The sequence below is a fragment of the Mirounga leonina genome, unplaced genomic scaffold (genome assembly GCF_011800145.1).
Source record: "Mirounga leonina isolate KUSES-001 unplaced genomic scaffold, KU_Mleo_1.0 Mir_118, whole genome shotgun sequence".
Lineage (NCBI taxonomy): Eukaryota > Metazoa > Chordata > Mammalia > Carnivora > Phocidae > Mirounga > Mirounga leonina.
The window spans coordinates 6,443,138-6,464,992 of NW_023270277.1; the positions used below are offsets into that span (position 1 = coordinate 6,443,138).

Consider the following 21,855-nt stretch of genomic DNA (forward strand, 5'->3'; position numbering starts at 1 on the left):
AGACCTGCTTCCCTGTCCCTTCTTTTGACCATGGCACCCCACTTCCTGGTGCATGGTGCGCCTGCTGTGAATGAGGGTCCACAGTGGAGAAAAAGTGAGCAGTAAGGCTGTGGGACCATCCTGGATATCAGCTGGCTGAGCCATAGGGATCCTTTTGAAAAACTCCAGGTGGTTTTGGTTGATCACAACTTCAGTATGAACCAGTACATGAGAAGCTCAAAGGTGAGTCAGGTGACCTTAGGGGAAGTATGTTTAAAAAAAAAAAAGGGTGGTTACCCCATTATTGAATTGTAAGGGCAACATTTTAAGAGGGACCTCAAAATCTTAGAGCTGAAAACCTCATTGTAGGAGGACCCTGGAAGGACCTAGTACTTCTTAGCTTGGGAGGTAGGGAGAGGGCGTATCTGAAGGCATTCTCTAGGACGGGGAAGTGAGGCATGTTATCTGTTCCTCTCTAGAGGGTATTTTCACGGGAGCAAGCTTTGACTCAGATGAGAGAGAAGTGAGCTGGGTGAGCTGGTCATTGGAAGGGTTTCAGCAAAGGCCTGGTGCCTCCTTCTCTACAGAAGTTGTAGGGGGTGGTGGGGTCATGGACTCTCGAGACCCTGAGAGAACTTCCACTTAAAAGTCGTACAAGATGCTTGTGGTCTCTCTTCTGCTGGTTAAGAATAATGTTTGGAGGGGCGCCTGGGTGGCTCAGTCGTTAAGCGGCTGCCTTCGGCTCAGGTCATGATCCCAGGGTCCTGGGATCGAGCCCCGCATCGGGCTCCCTGCTCGCTGGAGGCCTGCTTTCTCCCTCTCCCACTCACCCGCTTATGTTCCTTCTCTCACTGTGTCTCTCTCTGTCAAATAAATAAATAAAATCTTTAAAAAAAAAAATAATGATTGGAATTTAGATGGGTAACTTGTGGAATGCTGTCAGCAGTGATCAGCATATTAATCATGGAAGGATAGCTAATCAGAAGGACAGCTAAGACTTATGACTTAAAGTCCCAAGTATTAACATGAATCATACTTAGGGTCGTCATATTTATTCGGTAAGGAATTTAAGCTCATCTAGGCTAGGGCTTTTTTACCTGGTATGTAGGGTCTGTGGACAGGCTTAGGGGGTCTCTGCATCCTGAAAATTGTATGGGAAATTATGTCAAGACGCTTTTTCCTGGAGAGGTAATCAGAAACATTTTTCTGATTTTTATTGGTGTCTGTGATAAAAGATTCAAGAACCACTGATCTAGCTAAACCCCCATGTTTTACATATGTGGATACCATCACAGAGTTGACTCTCTGCCTTACTTACTGTAAAACACTGACTACATTATTCAGGGAGTCTCTGAACCTGTTTGCTCATCTGCAAACTCTCCCAGAGTGAAAGGTTGTGTGTGTGTGTGTGTGTGTGTGTACATATATATACAGGTACATGTGTCTAAAATCTTTCCTGCATGGGGGCGCCTGGGTGGCTCAGTCAGTTAAGCGACTGCCTTCGGCTCAGGTCATGATCCTGGAGTCCCTGGATCGAGTCCCGCATCGGGCTCCCTGCTCGGCGGGGAGCCTGCTTCTCCCTCTGACCCTCCCCTCTCTCATGAGCTCTCTCTCTCTCATTCTGTCTCAAATAAATAAATAAAATCTTTAAAAAAATAAATAAATAAAATAAAATAAAATAAAATCTTTCCTGCATGAATAGCAGCTGTCACCTGAGGCTTGGAGACCATTGAGTTTTCAGGGCTGCTTGTTCATGGGCGTGAAGGCTCGAGAGGCCTTGGCGCACCACGGGCATGGTCTTTTCTCCTGGTCTGCTGTGCTCTCAGAGAAGTGGGGTGGGGGGAGTCCGGTGGGCATCTGTAAGTAATGGGAGTTGTCTCCTTAGGAACGAGGAGGTGGAAATCAAGGGGGAAAAGGCTGACAGCAATTTGCAGTGACAAAATGCACACTCTGTAATACGGCTGCTCAAGCTGCTTTGCCAACACGGGGCATCTGTGTAATTGGACGTGAGGTTTCTAATAGCTGACAGTGTGCAGTCCGCAGATGTTGATCTACCTCCCTGCTTTCCGTGCAGATAAGGAGAGTCCGGGGTGAGTCAAGCAGCCGGCTGCTCAGCTTTCATCTCCTGGATGGGATTCTGAAGGACGAAACTCCTATAAGTCTGAGAAGCCTTTTCCATCATGTCCCAGAAAATGTACTCTCTTCCTCATTTCAAGCTATAGTTCTCTCTCCTGGAACGTATATGGCGGTGGATTGTTTTTGAGCGTTTATCTTCGTCTTGCTGAATTGTGCATTGGCGGGTACCAAGCTTTATTCGTCTGTGTCCCCTCCAAATTCAGTTTTCTTAAATGCAAGTCTTATCATGTCACTTTACAGCCTTTGGGGGGCCCTCTGTTACCTGGGATGCAGTCCTGGCCCCTGCCGGCTGCTCCCCATCCTCTGGCCACACCTGGTCCCCCCTGAGCTCCCCAGAGTCGTTCTTTCAGGCTGTGCTCTCTGCACCGAACTGACCAGCGTGTGAATCTTTCTCTCTCACTTTGCTTCTTGAGGCAGGGGCTCTGCTTCATGAATCTTTGTGTTCGTTAGTGCTTGCTGCAGAAGAGGCTTTCAACATGATTGGATTTTTACCCTTTAGTAACCAGGAATGTCCTTGACTGAGAGTGGGTATTCGGGAAATACACAATGAGTAAATACAAGTGAATGTTGATAGATTTTCTGTACTCTGAGCCTATAATCTAAAATGACAAAAAGGACAGCATAAAAAATAAACCTGATCTAGTAAATCAGTCTCAGCGCCACCCCCCCCCCACCCCCTGCTCCTTTCCTCCCGAATGTACTTTTGTGAGCGGTGGGAGTTTTATATGGAGGCCATTGGGACTGTGTGGAATTCACACACTTCCAACTGTCAGTTTGTTGTCATTTATTGAGGGCAGGATCAAAGAATATGTGGTGATCTCAGACAAAAGTGTTCATATTTCAGTAGCCAGCCCACACCTTGACCTTAATTAATAACTTCATTGCTAGCTTCCTGTGCTGGACATAACCAGACTAAAAACATCCGTGATCCCCTCCATAAGGACTGGTGGTTTCCATAAGGTCAAAGGAGACGCCCCACGAAAGGGTTAAAGGGAATGAGTTTCATAGAAAAGAGCACAGTATGTTGGAGACATGGCAGGTAATGAAGCTCCGAGAGAGACCATGTTTCTCTTGTCTTGCTTGTCTTGAGCGTGGGCCCAGGGGTTGTAAATAGGAAGGGTGTTCTCATCAAACCCTTTCTGGTTTGTAGGTACCTGTCTCGTCAGAGATGATTCAGGTGGGTACTCAGGTTCCAAAGGCTGCCTCTGTCATGTCAGCTTGTCCGGGAGAGACTTCAGTGGAGCAAGACAGATTATAATGTCCTCAGCAGGCTCGGCCACAGAGAGCCAAAGTGATCTAGCCAGTGTAGCAGACACTTCGGTTTCTTTTACTGTATCGATTCTGCCTGTTGTTTTCTAATTATAAAGACGATATGAGTTTAGTTTAGAAGATTCAGAGAAGCAGTAATACAACGTCATGACTGGAGGCAGGTCCTACTCCCTGGATGACAGGCTGTGGTGCGGGGCAGTGGCCGAGGCCTGGCCGGTGGGAGCTACGGGCCCCCCTGCCGGGCTGGCTGTTTGCACCCCCACGGCGGCTCCCGCGTCTGAAGGATACCCCCAGCAAGAGGATGCAGGGCTGCATAGACAGCTGGGCTGGTACCTGGCATACACCAGCTACCCTGATGGAGTGCTTGCTATTTTTACCACCACTTAGCATTTTGATGGATTTTCCTTTCAGCCTGTTCTCTACATTTTAACTTTTTGTAAAGTTGAGACTAAATATGCAGTTTTATATCCTGACTTTTTTTTTTTTTCCTGAAACATGTCTTCTGTCCTGAGCATATTCCTACTTCATGATTTCAAAAGCCTACAGAATATTCCATTTTGTAGAGACGGTTATCTACCCATTTGCACATTGTTGGCGCTTTATACACTCTCTGTTCTCACTTTTTACAAATTATTTTGCACACACATCTCTGAACACCTGGATTATTTCCTTAGAATGGATTTCTAGAAGTGGGATTATTAGATGGCAAAAATGTTTTAGACTTTTGATTCAGATTACCAGATGGTGAACCGAAAGGTTTTCATCTGGGCTGACTCTGGAAATAAAGCTCTAAAAATGGTTTTCTCCCACGGGATGGAAGATCACAGGGCAGAGATCCTGTCGGAAACAGGATTATCTTTGACTTAAAGCAGTTATCCCCCCGGGAGACTCTGTGCTCCAGCTCAGATGCGAAACCAGGCTATGTGTGGGGTCGCCATCGTGAGGGGAAGCGGTCTTCTCCATGCTCACTTGTGCAGATTATCCTGACATTGAAATTGTGGCACACAGTTGAATATTAATCACCATGCCATCTAGGGAGTGTCTTTGTTTGTTTGTTTTTTTTAAAGATTTTTATTTATTTATTTGAGAGAGAGAGAATGAGAGACAGAGAGCATGAGAGGGAGGAGGGTCAGAGGGAGAAGCAGACTCCCCGCTGAGCAGGGAGCCCGATGCAGGACTCGATCCCGGGACTCCAGGATCATGACCTGAGCCGGAGGCAGTCGCTTAACCAACTGAGCCACCCAGGCGCCCTAGGGAGTGTCTTTGTAAAGCTGCTCCTGCAGAGAACATACGTCTCTTCTTAAATGCACCCTTGGCATGGGGAGGGGGTGTCAGCAGGAGTTTGCCCCAGGTGGACCCCTGAGGGGCCAGTGGTCTGGCCGGGAGCAGGGGCTTGGCCTGTCCTAGTCACGGTCACCTACTGACCCCCATTTCTCTCTGGCTGTGGCCCTGGGTGTTTGGTTACCAGTGCGTGTGCTTGGCTGGAGGCCTGGAACACACTGGTGTTAGCCTGGAGCCGAGTATCGTGGCTGATGAACCACGGGAGAACGTAGCAGGACTGGGCGTCAGGAAACTGGAGATCTTGCCCCAGCTCTGCTGCAAACCTGCTGTGTGAACTTGGGCAAGTCGGCACCCTCTCTGAGCTTTGGTTTCCTGTCTGTAAAGAGAGGATTCTGGACCACGTCCCGTTTCACCTGAAAAGGCCCAGCTGTGGGCGTGACGGCCCTGAGGAGGATGGCACGTGGGGCCTGGGCTACCCTGTGATGGTTTGGAGAGCTGAGAGCTGCGAGCAGGCAGGGGCTTGAAACCCAAGAAAGCATTCGCAGCCTCTGAACACAAGGGGCTCCATGCTGCTCCCTGGGGTTGATTACCTTCCTGTTCCTTCTCTGGAAATTACTACCTGACCTTGCAGCCCCAGTTCAGACATCCCTCCTTGGCGTCTCTGAATCCTCAGCACCTGGCACATAGCAGGCCATCAGTGATGTGGCTTCCTGTCTCTTTCCTGGGCATTGATGCCAGCTACCGTGCCCACTCTTGTCTGTGTCCCGTCCCAGCATGTCCTACCCCTGTCGCAGGGTTGGAGGTGATGAGTGAAATATTTGAGGTGGACATAGAGGTTGGTTGAAGGTGAATTGACTGTGGGACCCCGGCTGTCCTTTGGCAGTGCTGGGTCCCTGCCTTGCTTCCTCTTTGTGCTTGGCCCGCCGAGGAGGAGTAAAGGGCCTGCCTTTTATCCTTTTTGGATCCATCCGTTTTTGCTTGAACTATATGCATTGGGCCTTCTCCTTGATATGAGGGTTTTTTTAAAATAACAGAATCAAGTAAACTAAAAAGCACACAGTAAAACCCAGTCCTTCTAAATTCAGGATGTACATGTGCTTGCTGGCTTCATAGATTTTTCAGCGAGAATCTCTCATTTCATCCCTTTGATTAGATTGGTGGGAAGTGGGACTTTTGGGCTGTGAGGTGTGGGAAATGGAAGGGCTGCAGGGTTAGAATTGAGAAGAAACAGGGTCTTTCTTGTCCTGCCGTGGTCTCAGGGACTTGGGTTCTCATTTCCCTAAGTCCCTCCCACATCAAAGATGTTTGGATCTGGATCATTAATAAGAACCAGAGTTTAAGATACATTTGAACAACGGGGGAGGCAAGAGAGTGAGCTCTTTTTAGAGAAACAGCTTTCAACAATTTTGTAAATAAAAGCTGATAGACCAGTTTGGGTTCTTTCCAGAAATTTTATTCCCAAGCTATTTATCTCAGGTTCCTATTTTAAGTTTGTTTCTGGCAAAAGAAAAATAAAGGCACTCAACTACTTTCTGTTCTCTAGTAGGAAAATCTCAAACTTCGGGCGATCTGGGGCAGTAGGTCAGTCAGTGAATACATATTTATGGAGGGTTTACTCTTCCTACAGTGGGCACTGTGCTGGGTGTTTCAGGAAGTCATGGAGAGATACGGCGCTATGATCTTTATCAAGAAGCTACAAATTTGTTTGCAAGAAGAGAAATTTGTGTTAAAAACCCCAACTAGAGCAGCATGAAGAGGTTTCCACTGATCCAAGCTGGGGACAGTCTGAGCATCAGAAAATAAAGATTGCAGTGGGCCAGAACACTTCAAATATAAATATATGAGATTATGGTGATGATGATGAGCTCAAAACTTCACTGATTATGATTGGGGTATGGGAATCAACACATTGTTTCAAAGATTTGTAAGGGAAAGAATTTTTAAAAACATAAGCTATACCAGGCAATCAGTTGAGAAGCCCAGAAGGAGGGGTGATAGGAAGTTCGTACTTCTTGGTGCTGGAGTGTGAAGCCCTGCTGTTTGTTTCTCCTCTGTGTCAGGCTGGCTGACTGCCGGTGACGAGAAGACAGGTTCCTCTTTGCCACAGGTGACCACGGGCTGGGAGGTAGCCTGCAGAGTGAGCAGAGGGTGGAATTTACCCCTGCCCCACCTCTTACCAACTGTGTGATCTCGGGCAAGTCTGTAATCCCTCTGAATTTCACCGAATTTGTTCAGTAGATAATAGGGATGATAACATTAAGACCTCATAGTGTTACCAAGTTAACTTGAACAAAGGCTTAAAGGCCGCCTAATAGGCATTAACTGAAAGGGAATTCCCCCCCCTCCCGCCCTTTGGGTGTTCACTTAGAGCAGTATGGGCACTATTTCCGGGGCACCATGTGGCTCCCAAGGTGACTTTGGCCTTTGCGTTCCTGTTTCTCCCACCCAGTGGAGTGACCTCAGCCCCAGATGCCTGCTGTGGCTGTCACTACCTTCCAGAGCCACACTGGAGCTGCTACGACTGGACCACCAACTTTGAAACGGTTAGAGAGGAGCGTGTGGTTTGAAAGGAACTCTCCTTCACCATTAACCACATGAGCTAGAGTTCTAACTGGAGTGACCTAGACGGTATGACCGACCCATCTCTGAAATGGAATTTTAAAAATCTAAAACGTGGACCCCTGGTTTGGGCTAGGGAAGCTGTTTTTCTTCGTGAAGAAACATCGGTACAGAGCAGAACAGTGGGCTTTGAGTGAGATGCACTTGGATTTGAAGCCTGGCTCGGCGGCTTGCTGGCCCTGTTGCCCAGGACAACTCATCTGATCTCTCTGAGCCCTGACTTAGTTTCACCATGATGAGAAAGAATTCATAGATCTTATAAAGTTGTTGTGAGGTGTAGGAAAAGCATACGCTGTCTGTGCTCCCTAGAAATGACATCCATGCCGCTGTTCAGTACCATGTGTCCTGCCGGATGTGGCTGAGAGTGGCTGAACTCGTGTCCCCATGCTTTTCTTTGATTCTGACCTTAGCCTTGTGAGTCTGTCTCATGGCGGATTTCTAGCCTTCACATGGCTTAGACATTTGGCCATTTACCCACCGGAGTCACGCACTCCCTGGAAGGCATGGGCCTGGTGGAACCCAGATCTGGGAGCTCTTCCGGCTCTGGTACACGTTCTTCGGGGCCCGTGTGTGCGTTTTTCTGTCTTATTTGCTGAGTGTGGTCTCAGAAACGCATTTAATTTATCCAGAGCTCTCAGGTACTTTTCTGAAATGTCAAAGAAAAAAACAAGGAAAAGGGCTTCAACAGTGAAATTAATTTTCTCTTCTGTTTGTGAGACCCACGTTGGAATCCCCGAAGGTCAGCACTGGAGGTCTAGGGCATAGCACCTCCCTGGTAAGATGGGTGGGCACGGCGTTCATGGATCATAGGAATCTGGCTCAGGGTCAAGGGCTGTCCATCACAAACAAATGTTCCCCTCGTTTCCCCCGGTTACCAGGCCCAGGAATTGGCATTGGCTGACAGCGGTTTTATTTACCCGAGGAAGTATCTGATGGCATTCACATACAAGTTTACGCTGCATGTCTGTCTGCCCTGTTGTGCCTACAAAATAGTTGTGTTACATTTCTCGTTGAAACAAGGAAAACATAGAAATCAGGTGCCTGGCGCACCTGGGTGACTCAGGCTGCTAGGCGTCTGCCTTCAGCTCAGGTCATGATCCTGGGGTCCTGGGTTCGAGTCCCACATCGGGCTCCTTGCTCAGTGGGGAGCCTGCTTCTCCTTCTGCCTGCCACTCCCTTTACTTGTGCTCTCTCTCTCTGACAAATAAATAAATAAAAGCTTAAAAAAAAAAAAAAGAAATCAGGTGTCTGATGCAAACAATAGTTGTTTTATCATGGACTGGCTGGATTCACTTAAAATTTTATGTCCGACCTAAAAATGAGGGGATTATAGTCAACCACATTAACTTACTAGAATTACCTGCCCACCCCCCATCCCGTTTCTGAGTTAGAGATCTGAGGCAGGATGGTGGCTCCTAACAGTCTGATAAGATCCATGTATGATTTTGATGTCCAAAAGGGATTGGGAACCACAGAGCTGGAGACCCAGAATCCAGGATTCCGCATGTTAAAGGTGCTGTTTTAAGGCCTAATCATAGTAAAATGCTGTCAGATGGGTGACAAACATTTGCTTTTTTGTTGTTATTCCGACAACATGTGTGTTGTCTTATATTTCAGGCACAAAGACAAGTAAAACTTAGTCCCTGTCCTCTAAATACTTCTAATATCGAGAAATACATTACCAGACAATTTCAATGTCCATGCTGAGAGCAAGGACAGGAAAGCGCCAAAACCAGATACCAGGGGCACAGGGCAGAGTCATGGAAGGCTTCCTGGAGGAAGGAAACATCTGTGGGATGTATAGGAGTCAGGCGCCTGAGCAGAGGATGCGTCTGAGCCATAGCACAGAGGTGCTCAGTTGACCTTTGTGGCCCCAGCCTATGCTCCGAGGACCCCGGCTCTTGCTGCATGGAGAGGAGAGCTGTGGCAGGTGGCTCCTGGTTAGGGCTGTGAGCCTCACACTAGAGAGGAGCAGGCGTCTCTTGCTGAGTTTCTAGGAGAGGGCTGAGTCCGTTGGCTGGACTGGTGCCTCCTGCCATCATGTGGGCCACGGAGGAGTCCTAGGAGACGTGGGAGGCATCGGGGTACCCTTGGAGCCTCATCTGATGCGCTGGAGACTGGGGGGCTTGTGCGAGGAGGCCCTTTCCGTTCTGGTTGTCGTGCTCCTTCCTTGGGACCCGTTGCCAACGCATCGGGACATTGTCAGGACAGCAAAGTGATTTCTGTTTCTGGTGCAACTTGACTTTTTTCAGATCTGTATCCTGCTAATGTGTTGTTTTATTCACAACTTAGGGAGAAGCTGTTAAGGATGGGGACGGAGAGGTTGCTATACTAACGGTATGTCTCCCACTGCTGTTGTAGCTCATGTGGAGAACGAGGAGCAGTACACCCAGGCTCTGGAGAAGTTCGGGGGCAACTGTGTGTGCAGAGATGACCCAGATTTAGGAAGTGCGTTCCTGAAGTTCTCGGTGTTTACAAAGGAGTTGACAGCACTTTTCAAAAACCTGGTAAGTGTCTTCACGCACGTGCAGCCGTTGGGCCGTGTGTTAAATACCTGCGGTTCCCTTAGTCGGAAAGGTAGATAGCCAAGGTGTGTCTGATCAGCTGCGAATAAATTTCAAAGCTCATGCGGTGCCTCAAGGAATTAAATTTTCTATACCCATTAGGTCACTTTGGAATAAATTTTAGAATTGTAATTTTTAAGGTAACACGGCTTTTTAAATTCAAGACAGCATTTTAAATGTGCACAGCTGTGGACAAAATGGATAAATGCATTCATCTTAAGGGCCTCTGACTTCAATTTTTAAGTTTCTAAACTGTGTAGAATCGTCTGTTTCTGGTAATTATGGGAGGCATTTAAACTTACAGTATTTAATAAATATGTTCCGGGCCTGTCTTACACAGCAAGGTAACCTATAATCAAAGCACAGAAATTGCCATGAATATTTAAAGGCCTTTTATGCTCCCAAATGCAGAGCCTAAAAAAAGTCACTTTTTAAGCAAGTGGGAACATGGAGTTGGGACTTCTTGCCTGCGGTAGGTGCTGGGTAACGTGGGCGAATGGGGTTCTTTCTTGTGCTTGGCAGCTCTGTGCCTTCCACATTGTGGGAACAGAATTCTGAACAAGTGTGACCCTGCTGCCTGGCTTCTTCCACAAGGGGAATATGCACTGGGATGGCCCTAGCCTCCCTTTCCTGTTTTTCTCCCCCAGCTTCTAAAGATCATGGGTGACCAGAGCAGGTCAAGGTCACAAACAGCAGCGCTATTCTCATTTCTCCTGTCAGCAAGCAAATAACAAGTGATAAAGTAGCTCATCGTTCTTGAAATGGTGATGATGGAGGGTTTGTACATCTGGCCTTGATGGGGCAGAAAGAAGGGAACATTGTGTACGCGTTAATAACGGGGAAGGGAAAGAACCAGATCCTTAAGGCTCTGGGTCTCTCTCCCCGTCTTCACTTGTAAAAAATTTCAGTTGGAAGTGGTAAAATTAAAAAGCCGTTACTGTGCTTAAGTTTTTTACTCAGGCTCATTTGCAATCTCTTGGGGGCTTTTATGGAGTTCGTCACCCATTTCTTCCTGCTCCAAACAAGCTGGCAGTGAGCGTCCTGACTGGGGAGCCCTAGCCCCCCGTCAGCCCCCGCTCCCTGGACCCTGGCAGACATGCTCATTAGGCTCTCACCACTGAGTTAGATTGGAGCATTTTTTTTTTTTGACCTGGAGAAACTGAATGGCCCCAGGGAAGACCTGTGGAGGGCTTCTTGGGACACAGTCAGCCTGCATCCCACTCTCCCAGCCCCTCAGTGGGTCGGCCCCATCCCGGCTCTGGGCACCTCACTCCTAAGTTTGAGCGAACAGCCTCCAGAGTGAAAGAGACCAAAATAAGCAGAGAAAGGACTTAGAGGAAACAGGTATTGCAAATAGCAGAAGAAAACTTTAAAGAAACTACATTTCATTGCTCTGAGAGACTGGAGTAGATGTATCAGAGGGAAGGAGTAGGGATGCAGCTATGGTTAAAGAAAGGGGAAAGACAATTAATGTAAGAAAATACTAAAGCAAAAATCCAGTGACATGATTGGGATAGAAGTCTGTCAGAAAATAGACCAAAAAACAAAGCAAACCAGAAAAAAAGTGGAAAACAGATAGATGAGGATTAATCCTTAAGGCCCATCATTCAGCGGGCAGGCTCCTCAGAGAGAATGGAAGACAGGAGGACAAGATGATCCCTGAAACCCAACCACTCTCGTCTCCCGACTGAAGGCTGGTCAGAGCCCAGAACAGGGAGGGAGGAGGCCCCAGGCATATCTCCGTGTGAAATGGCGAACAATATCTTTACACTTTCAGAAGGCACATGATGGATTAGGAATCAGTGGTATTGGATGCCTCACCAGTAACACTGGAAACTTTAAGGCATGGAGCAAGGCCACTAACATCCTGAGGAACAGAATTCCAACCTGGATGAGAGTAGAGTTAGAGACATGCGAGGCTCAAAAAGTTTAGCTCCCGTGCGTCGTTTCTCAAACTTCTAAAGGGTGTGCTTTAGCGAAATGAAGAGGGAAGCCAAGAAAGAGGAAGAGGTGTGAGTCAGGAAACAGGATTGGGCCAGAAGGGAAGCGGCAGGAAGGATCCCTGCAGGATGAGCAGCAACCCCCCACCCCCCCGCAACCAGGCAGCTCCTCTTTCCTCTCCATTCAGCTCCTCTCCAGACCTGGCTTTTCTTAGCTGTAGAATGGAGGTCATAGAACCATACCTGGTTTTGTGTATAGACTCCAGCCAATTGCTTTACACTCTTATTTTATTTTATTTTTTTAAAGATTTTATTTATTTATTTGAGAGAGAGAGAATGAGAGACAGAGAGCATGAGAGGGAGGAGGGTCAGAGGGAGAAGCAGACTCCCCGCCAAGCAGGGAGCCCGATGCGGGACTCGATCCCGGGACTCCAGGATCATGACCTGAGCCGAAGGCAGTCGCTTAACCAACTGAGCCACCCAGGCGCCCGCTTTACACTCTTAATTTACTTAATTTTTACAGCAACTCCAAAGAGGGAGTCCGGGTTCTCCCCGCTCTGTAGATTATATAACTGAGGAGGCTCTGGGGCCTTTAAAGAGCTTGGCGTGGCCCCTGCTTGTGTGCCTGCAGGTGGAGGAGAGCCCACCTTAGCACTCCACCCGGTGGAATCCTCAGGAGGCCAGCTTGCACTTGCTTATATGAACACGAGCCGCTGAACATTTAAACGAAACTGCCCCTTCTTTTCTGGATTTTCTGCAAAACTGAAGGCCGGGCAGGTCGGGACCTTGCAAAGGCTGCTTGGCCACTTTGAGCACTGCAGGATCCGGGAATCCGGGCCAGGCCCAGGTGCTGCTCCCTTTTCCGTGGTGGTTACTGAGCACCCATGGTGTGGCAGGCCTCGGGATAGGCATGAAGGGGACACTCGCTCCGTCTTCCTGACCACTAGGCGGTTCAGCTCCTGCTACCTTCGTCTGTCCATAAGTGACTTCCCGGGTCCGTAGTGAGCGAGCGACAGAGTTGCCATTCAAATCTGGCTCTTAAAACACCAAATCCATACCGTGTCCATGGTGGTATTTAAAGAAATTAAGGTTTCTGATCAAGTCTTCTGGAGGGAAAAAGATGGAACAGGAGGGACGGTGGTGCGGGGAAAGCGTCAAGTAAGACGCAGGCCAGACGGAGCTGCAGTGGCCACAAGGCAGCCTCAGGGCCTCAGTTTCCCTCATGGTGGGAAAACCAGGTCCACTCAGGGCCAGCATCAAGAGGAAAGCAGTGAGTGGGGAGGGTTCTTTGTCAGCTACAGCCCAGGACGCGAGTGACACCCTCGTGTCGTTAGAAGTCCTAGTGGTAGTAGCTTTGAGTCCGGGCGCTTTCCTTTGCTTTCAGCTTTAATTTATGGAGTTAGGGTTGTTGATCCTGTCTCTGGCAAAGATCAGAGAGAGGGAGAAAATCTCTTATTTGTGCCAAAGTTAGATTCACCAGGCCTGATTTTCTGGGCTGGTGCCATTGGCGAAGCTGCCCAGCCACCGGAGCACGGAGTGGCCGCTTCTAAGAAGCTGTTGCTGAGAGCCAGCCGATTACAGGAGAATTCTCCTTTTTTGGTATCTTGTATACCATTCTTATTCCTATTTTTGGGCACATCTGTCCTATCTCTTATTTTTAAAGCCTTGCTTTTACTTTCTCTCAGGCAGTTAAAGACATTTCCGTTTTGGGTGGCTAGGATTGTCAATTCTTCCCTTGTCCAGAAAGAAGAATTACCACCTACCTGCTTTGCAGTGTGAGAGGGTATTTATAAAGCAGTTGGAACATCTCCAGAGAAAGGCCAACTTAACAGAAAGTGAGATTTTTTTACTAATGGGTGAGATTCTCACCTTCAGAGAACCGATGAATTTTCTCTGCAGTTATGCAGGATCAGGGGAAAAACAAGGCAGCTCCAGAAATGTAACATGTGTGAAATTAAATTGGTTATAAAGTCAGCCCAATTTCTTAGGTTCTTTTCCTCTTACCAGATGGATGTGAGGATCCTGGAAAGATTTTCCAGGGATCACTTCTGTGCTGAGAGGTAGCTTTTTAACGAGTGGCTGCATTAGAGGATACATTGCTGAAAGGTCATTCCCAGAGATGCAGTTCCTGTCTTGGTTTCAGAGAATTGGGGGTGATACATACGTGCTCCCCATCCACAGAGCTGCCCCAGGTGGAAAGAGGGCCAGCAGATGCCCAGGGAAGGATGGAGTTCCAGTGTGAGATCTGGGGGCGGCCCTGGGGCTCAGGAAATCTCACTTCACTCTCATCGAAAGAGGAGTTTGAAAATTCCACCAACCAACATGCACCTAAGTCATGAACTTACTTTACGCAAATGATCGGCATTACAAGATATTCTAGCAGCAGAGTAAAGCACTAGTGAGGTTCTGTTGGGGTGTGGGGCAGCCTGCGGTCTTGCCCGTGTGAGGTGGGCCGAGCCTGGCAGAGAGGCATTCCACTCTGCTGTGTGGGTAACAGAACAGCCGTGTTCTCCAGCCATACCCTCCGTGTCCGGCAGGAGGGTGAGCTCAGTCTCCAGACTAACAGAGAGTATCTCATTGCTTCAAGTATGGGAGCGTCCTGCCGGGAGTCTTCACCCTCAGTACTTACACCTACTTCTCTCTCTCTCTTTTTTAAGATTTTTTTTATTTCTTCATTTGAGAGAGAAAGAGCGTGCGCACAAGCGAGAGAGAGCATGAGAAGGGGGATGGGGGGAGGGAGAAGGACAAGCAGACTCGCCGCTGAGCAGGGAGCCTGACACGGGGCTCGATCCCAGGACCCGGAGATCATGACCTGAGCCGAAGGTAGATGCTTAACCAACTGAGCCACCCAGGCGCCACACGTACTTCTTCTCTTAACTTCATTTATTGAAAATGTCATAAATTAAAATGTTTTACACCGATCATAATTTTCTCTTTTTGGGAGGAAGACTTACCATTGTTTGGGGCGTATATTAATGAACTACGCTGAAATTTAGAAAACCCCTAGTATCTCGTACATGGTCTTTGGGGATCTCTGCCCCTAGATTGGTGCCAGACTACCTACTTTCCATTTTAGACATTTTAGTATCCTGACACTCTTTTTTTTTTAAGATTTTATTTATTCATTTGACAGAGACATAGCAAGAGAGGGAACACAAGCAGGGGGAGTGGAAGAGGGAGAAGCAGGCTTCCCACCGAGCAGGGAGCCCGATGTGGGGCTCGATCCCAGGACCCTGAGATCAGGACCTGAGCAGAAGGCAGACACTTAACGACTGAGCCACCCAGGCGCTGGTATCCTGACACTCTTGTCCCTGGTAATTGCTGGTTTTTTACTGCTGCCAGTGTCTGCCTCCACTGTTTCTCGCTCCACAGAGCCGGGAGCTGGAGCACAGGTGGACTTGGCTCACAGGCTTGTATGCAAAGTAAAAACCTCTGAGCTTTGAGTGCGGAGGGCTAGAGAGCTGGGGGGATGGAGTTTGTGGACAGGCCTACTGACGGTTACTCTGGATGCCTAGAAACCTTCCCACTGACTTCTTAACTGGCCTAATACACAGTTGGAAAATCTTTGTCTTAGACTTACAGGACTTTAGCCCTGTAAGCTGCTTCCTACGCTCTCAAATCCCTGACCAAAAATGAAAGCACATCCTTAGTTTGACCAGAACAACAAAAGCGGTAAAGCTAATGTGAGAGCCTGTATCTTGTTATAGCACAGACACCTAATATTTGTGAATGTACTTTGATACTGTTTCTTTCCTTTTCCTTTCCTTTTTTTTCTTTTGGAATGGCAGGACTACCTCATTGTCTTCCCCCGGTACACGGACCTGTAGAAGTGAGAGAACGTGGGAAAAGCTGGGGGTGGGAACTAGGCCTCCAGAGGGAGGAGAGCTGAACTGAGGGGGGTGATGGATCGCCTGCTGGGTACCGGGCCCGCTCTTGCACTGTCCAGGTGCTGAGTGCTGCCCTCTGGGCAGGGGCACAAAGACGCTTTTATTAGAAACAGTGCGTGCTCCGATGGCCATAGCGAATGCCACAGAGCCCTGAGGGTGCGGCCCCCGCCTTGGATCCTTGCGTCCCTGGGGTGGAGGTGAGGCTGGGGAGTCCTGTGGGGCGTCACAAGGTGTCCTCGGGTCCATCTGCACATGGGCATGATGGCAAGGTTTATGAACACGTGCCTCGCACATGTCTGTAGTGACTTGTCAGATGCATGGAGGACGCACCGTTAGGGACTGATCTTGTGAAGTGTTAATGAGCTCCAAACACGGTTTGTCTCTGTTCTCTCTCACCATCCTGTGTTTCCTCCATTGTTGGCTATTAAAAGGGACAACCGCCATGATGTAGGGGACCTCGAACTTTAAAAGAAGCTTTTGTGAAATCTAAGAATGTGTGGACAGACGGGAGTAGGAGATGTGGATGAAGGCAGAGGGTCAGCTGTCCTGGCAGCCGCAGAGCAGGAAGAGACAGCCAGATGAGCGGCCCCAGTGATCAGGAGGCCATAGGGACCTTTCTCCTGCCTGGGTAAAAGCAGGGGACAAGTTGCAGTAGCAGGAGGAGAAGCTGTAGGTGGAGGAGACAGCAGGCAAGGTTGATGAGGAAAGGGTAAAGTGACAAAGGGCCGGAGCTGGTGGCTGGAGGATGGTACAGAAAGGGGTCTGTGAGCTGTCAGAGCTCTGCTTCCCGTGTCTCCTCCTGTCGGTGAGGTGCTCCGCCAGGAGTCCGGCCCCTGCTCCTCCGTGGGGAGTCTTCAGCCAATTTGTGTAGATAAATTCCAGGTCCTAGCTTCTCCACGTACATTCCCCTTTCTTTGGGAATTTTCAGCTATTAATCAGTCATTCCCTAAAATCGAAAACTTGGCAAACCATACCAGTGCTTGCATATCCCAGATTCCAGTTTACAAAGCATTTGGACATTGTGTCATCCCCGCCCCCAGAGGCCCTAGCCTTGACTCAAGTGGAATCACCTGGGGCTTCTTAGAGATGCAGACTCCCAGGCCCTTCTCTAGACCTACTGCACCAGAATCTGCACTTCATAAGATCCCTAGGGGATGGGTAGGCACCTGCAGTTTGAGAAGCAGCTAGAGCAGAGGTTCTCAAAGTGCAGTCCCTGGAACTTGTTAGAATAAAAATCACGGCCCCCCGCCACACCTACTGAATGGTGGTTCTCAAACTTTGGGGCAGCGCAGCACCTGGAGGGTTGTTAGAACACTTGGTTGGGCCCCTTCCCAGAGTTCCTAACCATGTGCACCTCTACAAAGTTTCCCCGTGACGCTGACCTCAGCAGGACCTGGCTACTGTTAGAGGACAGCCGGGTGAGGCTTACCCCCGGGGACACGGAGACGGTGATGCTTGGGCCTCACTGAGGCCCGCAAGTATCTCCCAGCCTCGGATTCTAGGAGGCAAGACGTTTGAAAAGGTGCTTTCATTTTTGGTCGATGGCTTCATTTTCATGTCCCGTGGGCTTCTGGAGACATTGTGGAATTCTGGATGGTTCTGGTGCTCCCCCAGTGCCTCAGAGTCGGCTGTCTGCGGGTTTTCAGCATGGCTGCAGGTAGGCTGAAGTGTGCAGTTTCAACACCTAGCCTCTAATGGAGAAGAGGGCAAAGGGTCACTATTTTCTCTCCACTTAGAACCTGAAAGATCCAAGCAGTGTGACTGGCGGAGACGCGGTGGGTAAGGCAGAAGCCAGGAGCTGTATCCCGTCGTGTCTCTGGTGTGAAAGTCGCCAGTGTGCGTTTTTGGCAATTGGCTGGTTTTGATCTCTCAGTTTGTGTTAAACTTAACTCAAGATCAGCGTGGGCTCCCCGCTCCTTTTTAATTATACAAACCAGCAGAGCGGTTCTGCTGCCAAAGAAGGCGGCCTGGGAGCATGTGTTCGCCGGCGCCCCGCGTGGGGGTGGGTGCGGGACGGTAGACCCCAGCCAGCACCGTCGCCCAGCCAGGGAAGAAGTGTCTTCACGGATCCCAGGAGCGAAAGTGACCCGGATGGTTCTCCTGACGAACCGCTTGTGCAAGAAGGAACTAGAAGGCGACTCTGACGTAGGCGGCTCCTCAGAGGGAAGCCTGTGTTCAGCCTCCCAGCTCCTTCTGCTCCGGTCTTGGGGAGTGTGTGAGTCCGTCGCTGGCAGCGGAATTTTGGGACAAGCTCTGCCTTCAGCCTCTCGGCTCAGCTCTGCTTCTTAGTGGGATCTGGGGGCCAAGTGGGTAACTTAGCCCTCTCTTGCTTTGTGAATCTGTAAAATGGGGATAACAACACCTGCTTCTCAGAATAGTTGTAAGGGTTAAATGAGGTCAAACGGCCCAGTGCCATTTAGGGATTTAGGCCATTTTACCTAATACCTTCTGCTTCTCCAAAAACCTCTTTGCCTGGGTGCCCATTCTTTCAGATAAACAGTCTTTGGAAAGCACATAGAAAATTTCTTTGAATCCACCAGGCAACTGCTACCTTGGGCCTTCTTGTTAAGTTCCCTCTGCCAGGAATGCTCTTCCACCAGATTCTCCCCTGGCTCTGTGGCTCCCTTTCTCCGCTGCTCAAATGTCACCTCTCAAAGGGCCTTCCGACCACAATTTGAGAGTCCCATCCCACGAATCATCATAGCACCTTTATTTGTAAGATTTGTAGTAGCCCTCAAACTGGAAATAACTCCGAAGTCTTTGAGCAGGTGTCAGGACAAGCCGTGGAGCAGTGCTCAGCGAGGAACAGGAGTGGACTGTTGATGCCCCAGCATGGATGGCTCTCCAAGTAGGAATCTCCTCTCAAAGCAGATACGAAGGCAGCCACAGAGAGAAGTACGTGTCACGTGATCCCAGATATGTACAGTTCTGGGCAATGCAAACTGTTCTCTGGTGACAGAAGTAGATCAGTGGCTGCCCAGGGACTGAGGAGCTGGGAGATGGGGATTGCAAAAGGGGCACAAAGAAACTTTTAGGGGGACGGGTATGTTCACTATCTGGATTTTGGCGATGGTTTGATGGGTGTGTGTGTGTATATATGTCATGACTTACCAAATTGTACACTTTAAAATGTGCGTAGCATATTATATGTTGATTTTACCTTAATAAAGCTGCTTAAAATTTGTTTAAGCTATTGGGTTAAGGCAGTGCTGTTCAATAGAACTTTTGCATGGATGGAAATGGTCGGTATCTGCTCCCATATAATAAGCCACTAGCCACGTGTAGCTCTTGAGCACTTGAAATATAGCTAGTGCAGCTAAGGAACTCGGTCTTTAACTTGACTTAATTGTAATCCATTTGAATGTGAGTGGGTGTGTGCAGCCAGGGCCTAGCACGCTGGACAGCACAGGCGTGTGGTCTTACCTGCTACTCTAACACACCTCGCAGCACCCTCCACACGCCCTCCTGGGTCTTAGGCTCTGGCTCCCGGAAAGAACTTGAAGTTTCCTGCAGGTGATGACTGTTTCATACATACTTATGCTTAGTAATACTGAAACCTCTGGGAAGAATTATGCCCTTATTTGAATCAGTGAGGTCTGAGGTCTTTTTGCAACCCTCCACGCTGACAAGGAGGTGCTGGGCCTCCTTGTGGTTGGTTATTCTTGGAAGCCTTGCTTTTACTTATTTAATTTTGTAATTGAGCAGCATTTGCTCACGTTAAAAAGAAAAGAAAAACACCACAGATCTCAAAGTGTCGTCTGCCTCAGGCTTCTCATGAATGAGGCAGATTAAAATAAACTTACGTGACACAGGTAAGTCTCAGTGAGATTCTTTGGCCATGTTTTATATAGCGATACATTGGCCTTTTAAGGACAAGCTGATTATCCCCAAAGAGAATTGGACTCTATTAAGGATTTTGGAGGGGAGCCTGGGAAGACCTATTGTTTTCTAGATTCAGGCCTGGACGTAGGAAGTCTGCCCAGCAACTTTCCCGGTTGTGATTCTCTCTTCTCGTGCAGCTTCCTAAAAATCGGAGATCCTGTCTAGGTTCAGGCTTCTAGATGGATCCTCTTGGGCAAGATCATTTGGCAGAGCCATCTTGCTCATTGCCTAAGTCAAGGAGGAGGCAGCACTGAGGTTTCCAGGCGAGTTGTACAGTGGGACCAAGATGGAGCCTTGGCTGGGTCAGCAGCAGGTGGTCACCAGTGACCGAGCTAAAGGAGCAGGCAAGATGGTGCCCTTGTGAGCTGAGGAAGCATAGGAGGGAAAGTGGAAAGATTTTACAGAGTGTGGAAGTGACAAAGCTAAGGACAAGGAATTTTAAGGAATCCCGCCCCCCAACAAAAAAAAAATAGGAAGAACAGCATGGAAAGGTGGCTGTTGGCTGGCTCTGACTTCCCCCAACTTCCACTCATCTCCTTGTCCATGTTCATTCACCAGTCAGTGGCAATCGCATGCTCAGGTTGTTCTTGATCTCTGCTGGCTAGCCTGGTCTGCCCTACAACTGAATCATTTTATTTCTCCTTGTGAGATTACAGACTTTTGACTACTTACTGATTCATCTTGTCAGACTTTTCCAAGTGAAGACAGGAAGAGAGAGAAGGGAGGATTGTTACTTTCAAGATTGCCTGTTTGCAGGGCGCCTAGACATGCGACTCTTGATCCCGGGGTTATGAGTTCGAGCCCAAGTTGGATGTAGAGATTACTTAAATAAAAACTTTAATAATAATAAAAAAAGATTGTTTGCTATTGGTATTAGATCCATAGTCAACAGCAGCAATTGAGCTTCATAATTTATAATCAGATCATGCTTGGTGTTTCAAAAAGCCATTTTATAAAATATATGTGTTGAAAGTAAATCAAGAGTGTAAGAGAAAGCATAGTACTTGCTTGGCACTGAGGAAGTATTCTGGTTGGATTACCCAGGGATAATTGAATTCTTCCCATAGATCATAAAAATTTCATTACTCATGAATTGAGGCCAAGGCTGCTGAGCACAAGGATGTGTACTAGTTTTGGCTGTGGTTTTCACCCCTGCTGGCCAGAACAGAAGGCAGTTCATCTGTGGCCCTGGGGCTCCGGGGCTGCCCCAGCACACAGTCAGAGAAAGATTCAGAGCCCAACCTTCATACCGCAGGGCACTCTTGCCAAGACAGAGCATCTGGGCTCCAGTGCTTCCGTTCTCCAGCCCAGGCAGAGACGCGAGCAGTCATTTCCTGAGACGCTCACCCTGAGTCAAATTGCCTCTGTGCTGTGTGGTTTGCGTACACGGAGCCTGTAAATGCAGAGGCTCACGTCCAGGAGTACGAAGCTGGATTAATGTATCCACTGATGGGGATTCTGTTTGTATTTGTAATCGTGTATTTCTTTTTAAAAAAACAGCTTTATTGAAGTATATTTCACATATCGTAGATCTCACCCATTTCAAGTATATAAGTCAGTGATTTCTAGTAACTCTACCAAGTAAGTGGTGTAGCCGTGACCATACATCAGCCTGGAGACAGTTTCTGCCCCCAGTAAGGTCCCTCATGTCCTCTCACAGTTAACCCCCAGCCCCAGGCAACCACTGATCTACTTTCTGTCTCTTTTGTAATAATTAAGCTAATTATTTTCTGACAAGTAATAGTTTCTTATTTTAGACATTTGAACAACTCCAGCAAGAAAAGTCCCCTGGAACAAAGGCCAGAACCCCTTTGGTCCATCTGGCACCCGGACTTCTCAGCATTGTCTTCCCTGCCCCTCTGCTCATGTGGCTGCCGTGGGCCTTTGCTCACTTCCCCACCCTGCTCCTTTTGCCCGGGATAGCTTCACCCCATCTTGCAAGACGAAATGCTCCCTCTTTTGAAGGTCTATCTCACATAACCCCCGGTCAGCAAAGATTTCCCTGGTGTCCAGACTAAAAGTAATTTTCTTTTCTTAGAAATTCCATGGTGCTTTATTTATGGCTCTTCGGAGTTTTCACAGGGCAGTTTGCTTACTTAATTGTGGGCTTTATCTTTCCTATTAGACGGTGAGTTCCTGGGGACTGAGGTTCTGTCTAGTCCATCTTTGTCTGCTAGCCCTCTGTGCCTCTTCAGCTTCATCCCTGTCACTCCCTGAGGACCCTGTGCATCTCCCTGGCAGCTGTAGTGGTTGTGTCCTGTCCTGGTCACAGTGGGCCGTGGGCCCATCCACGGCATC

General features: G+C 48.5%; 1 protein-coding gene across 1 annotated transcript in view; it reads left to right on the forward strand.

Annotated features, from left to right (window-relative positions):
- The window catches only part of LOC118007326 (arf-GAP with SH3 domain, ANK repeat and PH domain-containing protein 2), a 121,373-nt gene that overhangs the window by 20,935 nt on the left and 78,583 nt on the right, over positions 1-21,855 (forward strand). The window contains exon 4 of the mRNA XM_035000345.1: positions 9,646-9,791. Coding sequence (XP_034856236.1) covers positions 9,646-9,791 — 146 coding nt within the window. The remainder of the gene's footprint in view (positions 1-9,645; positions 9,792-21,855) is intronic.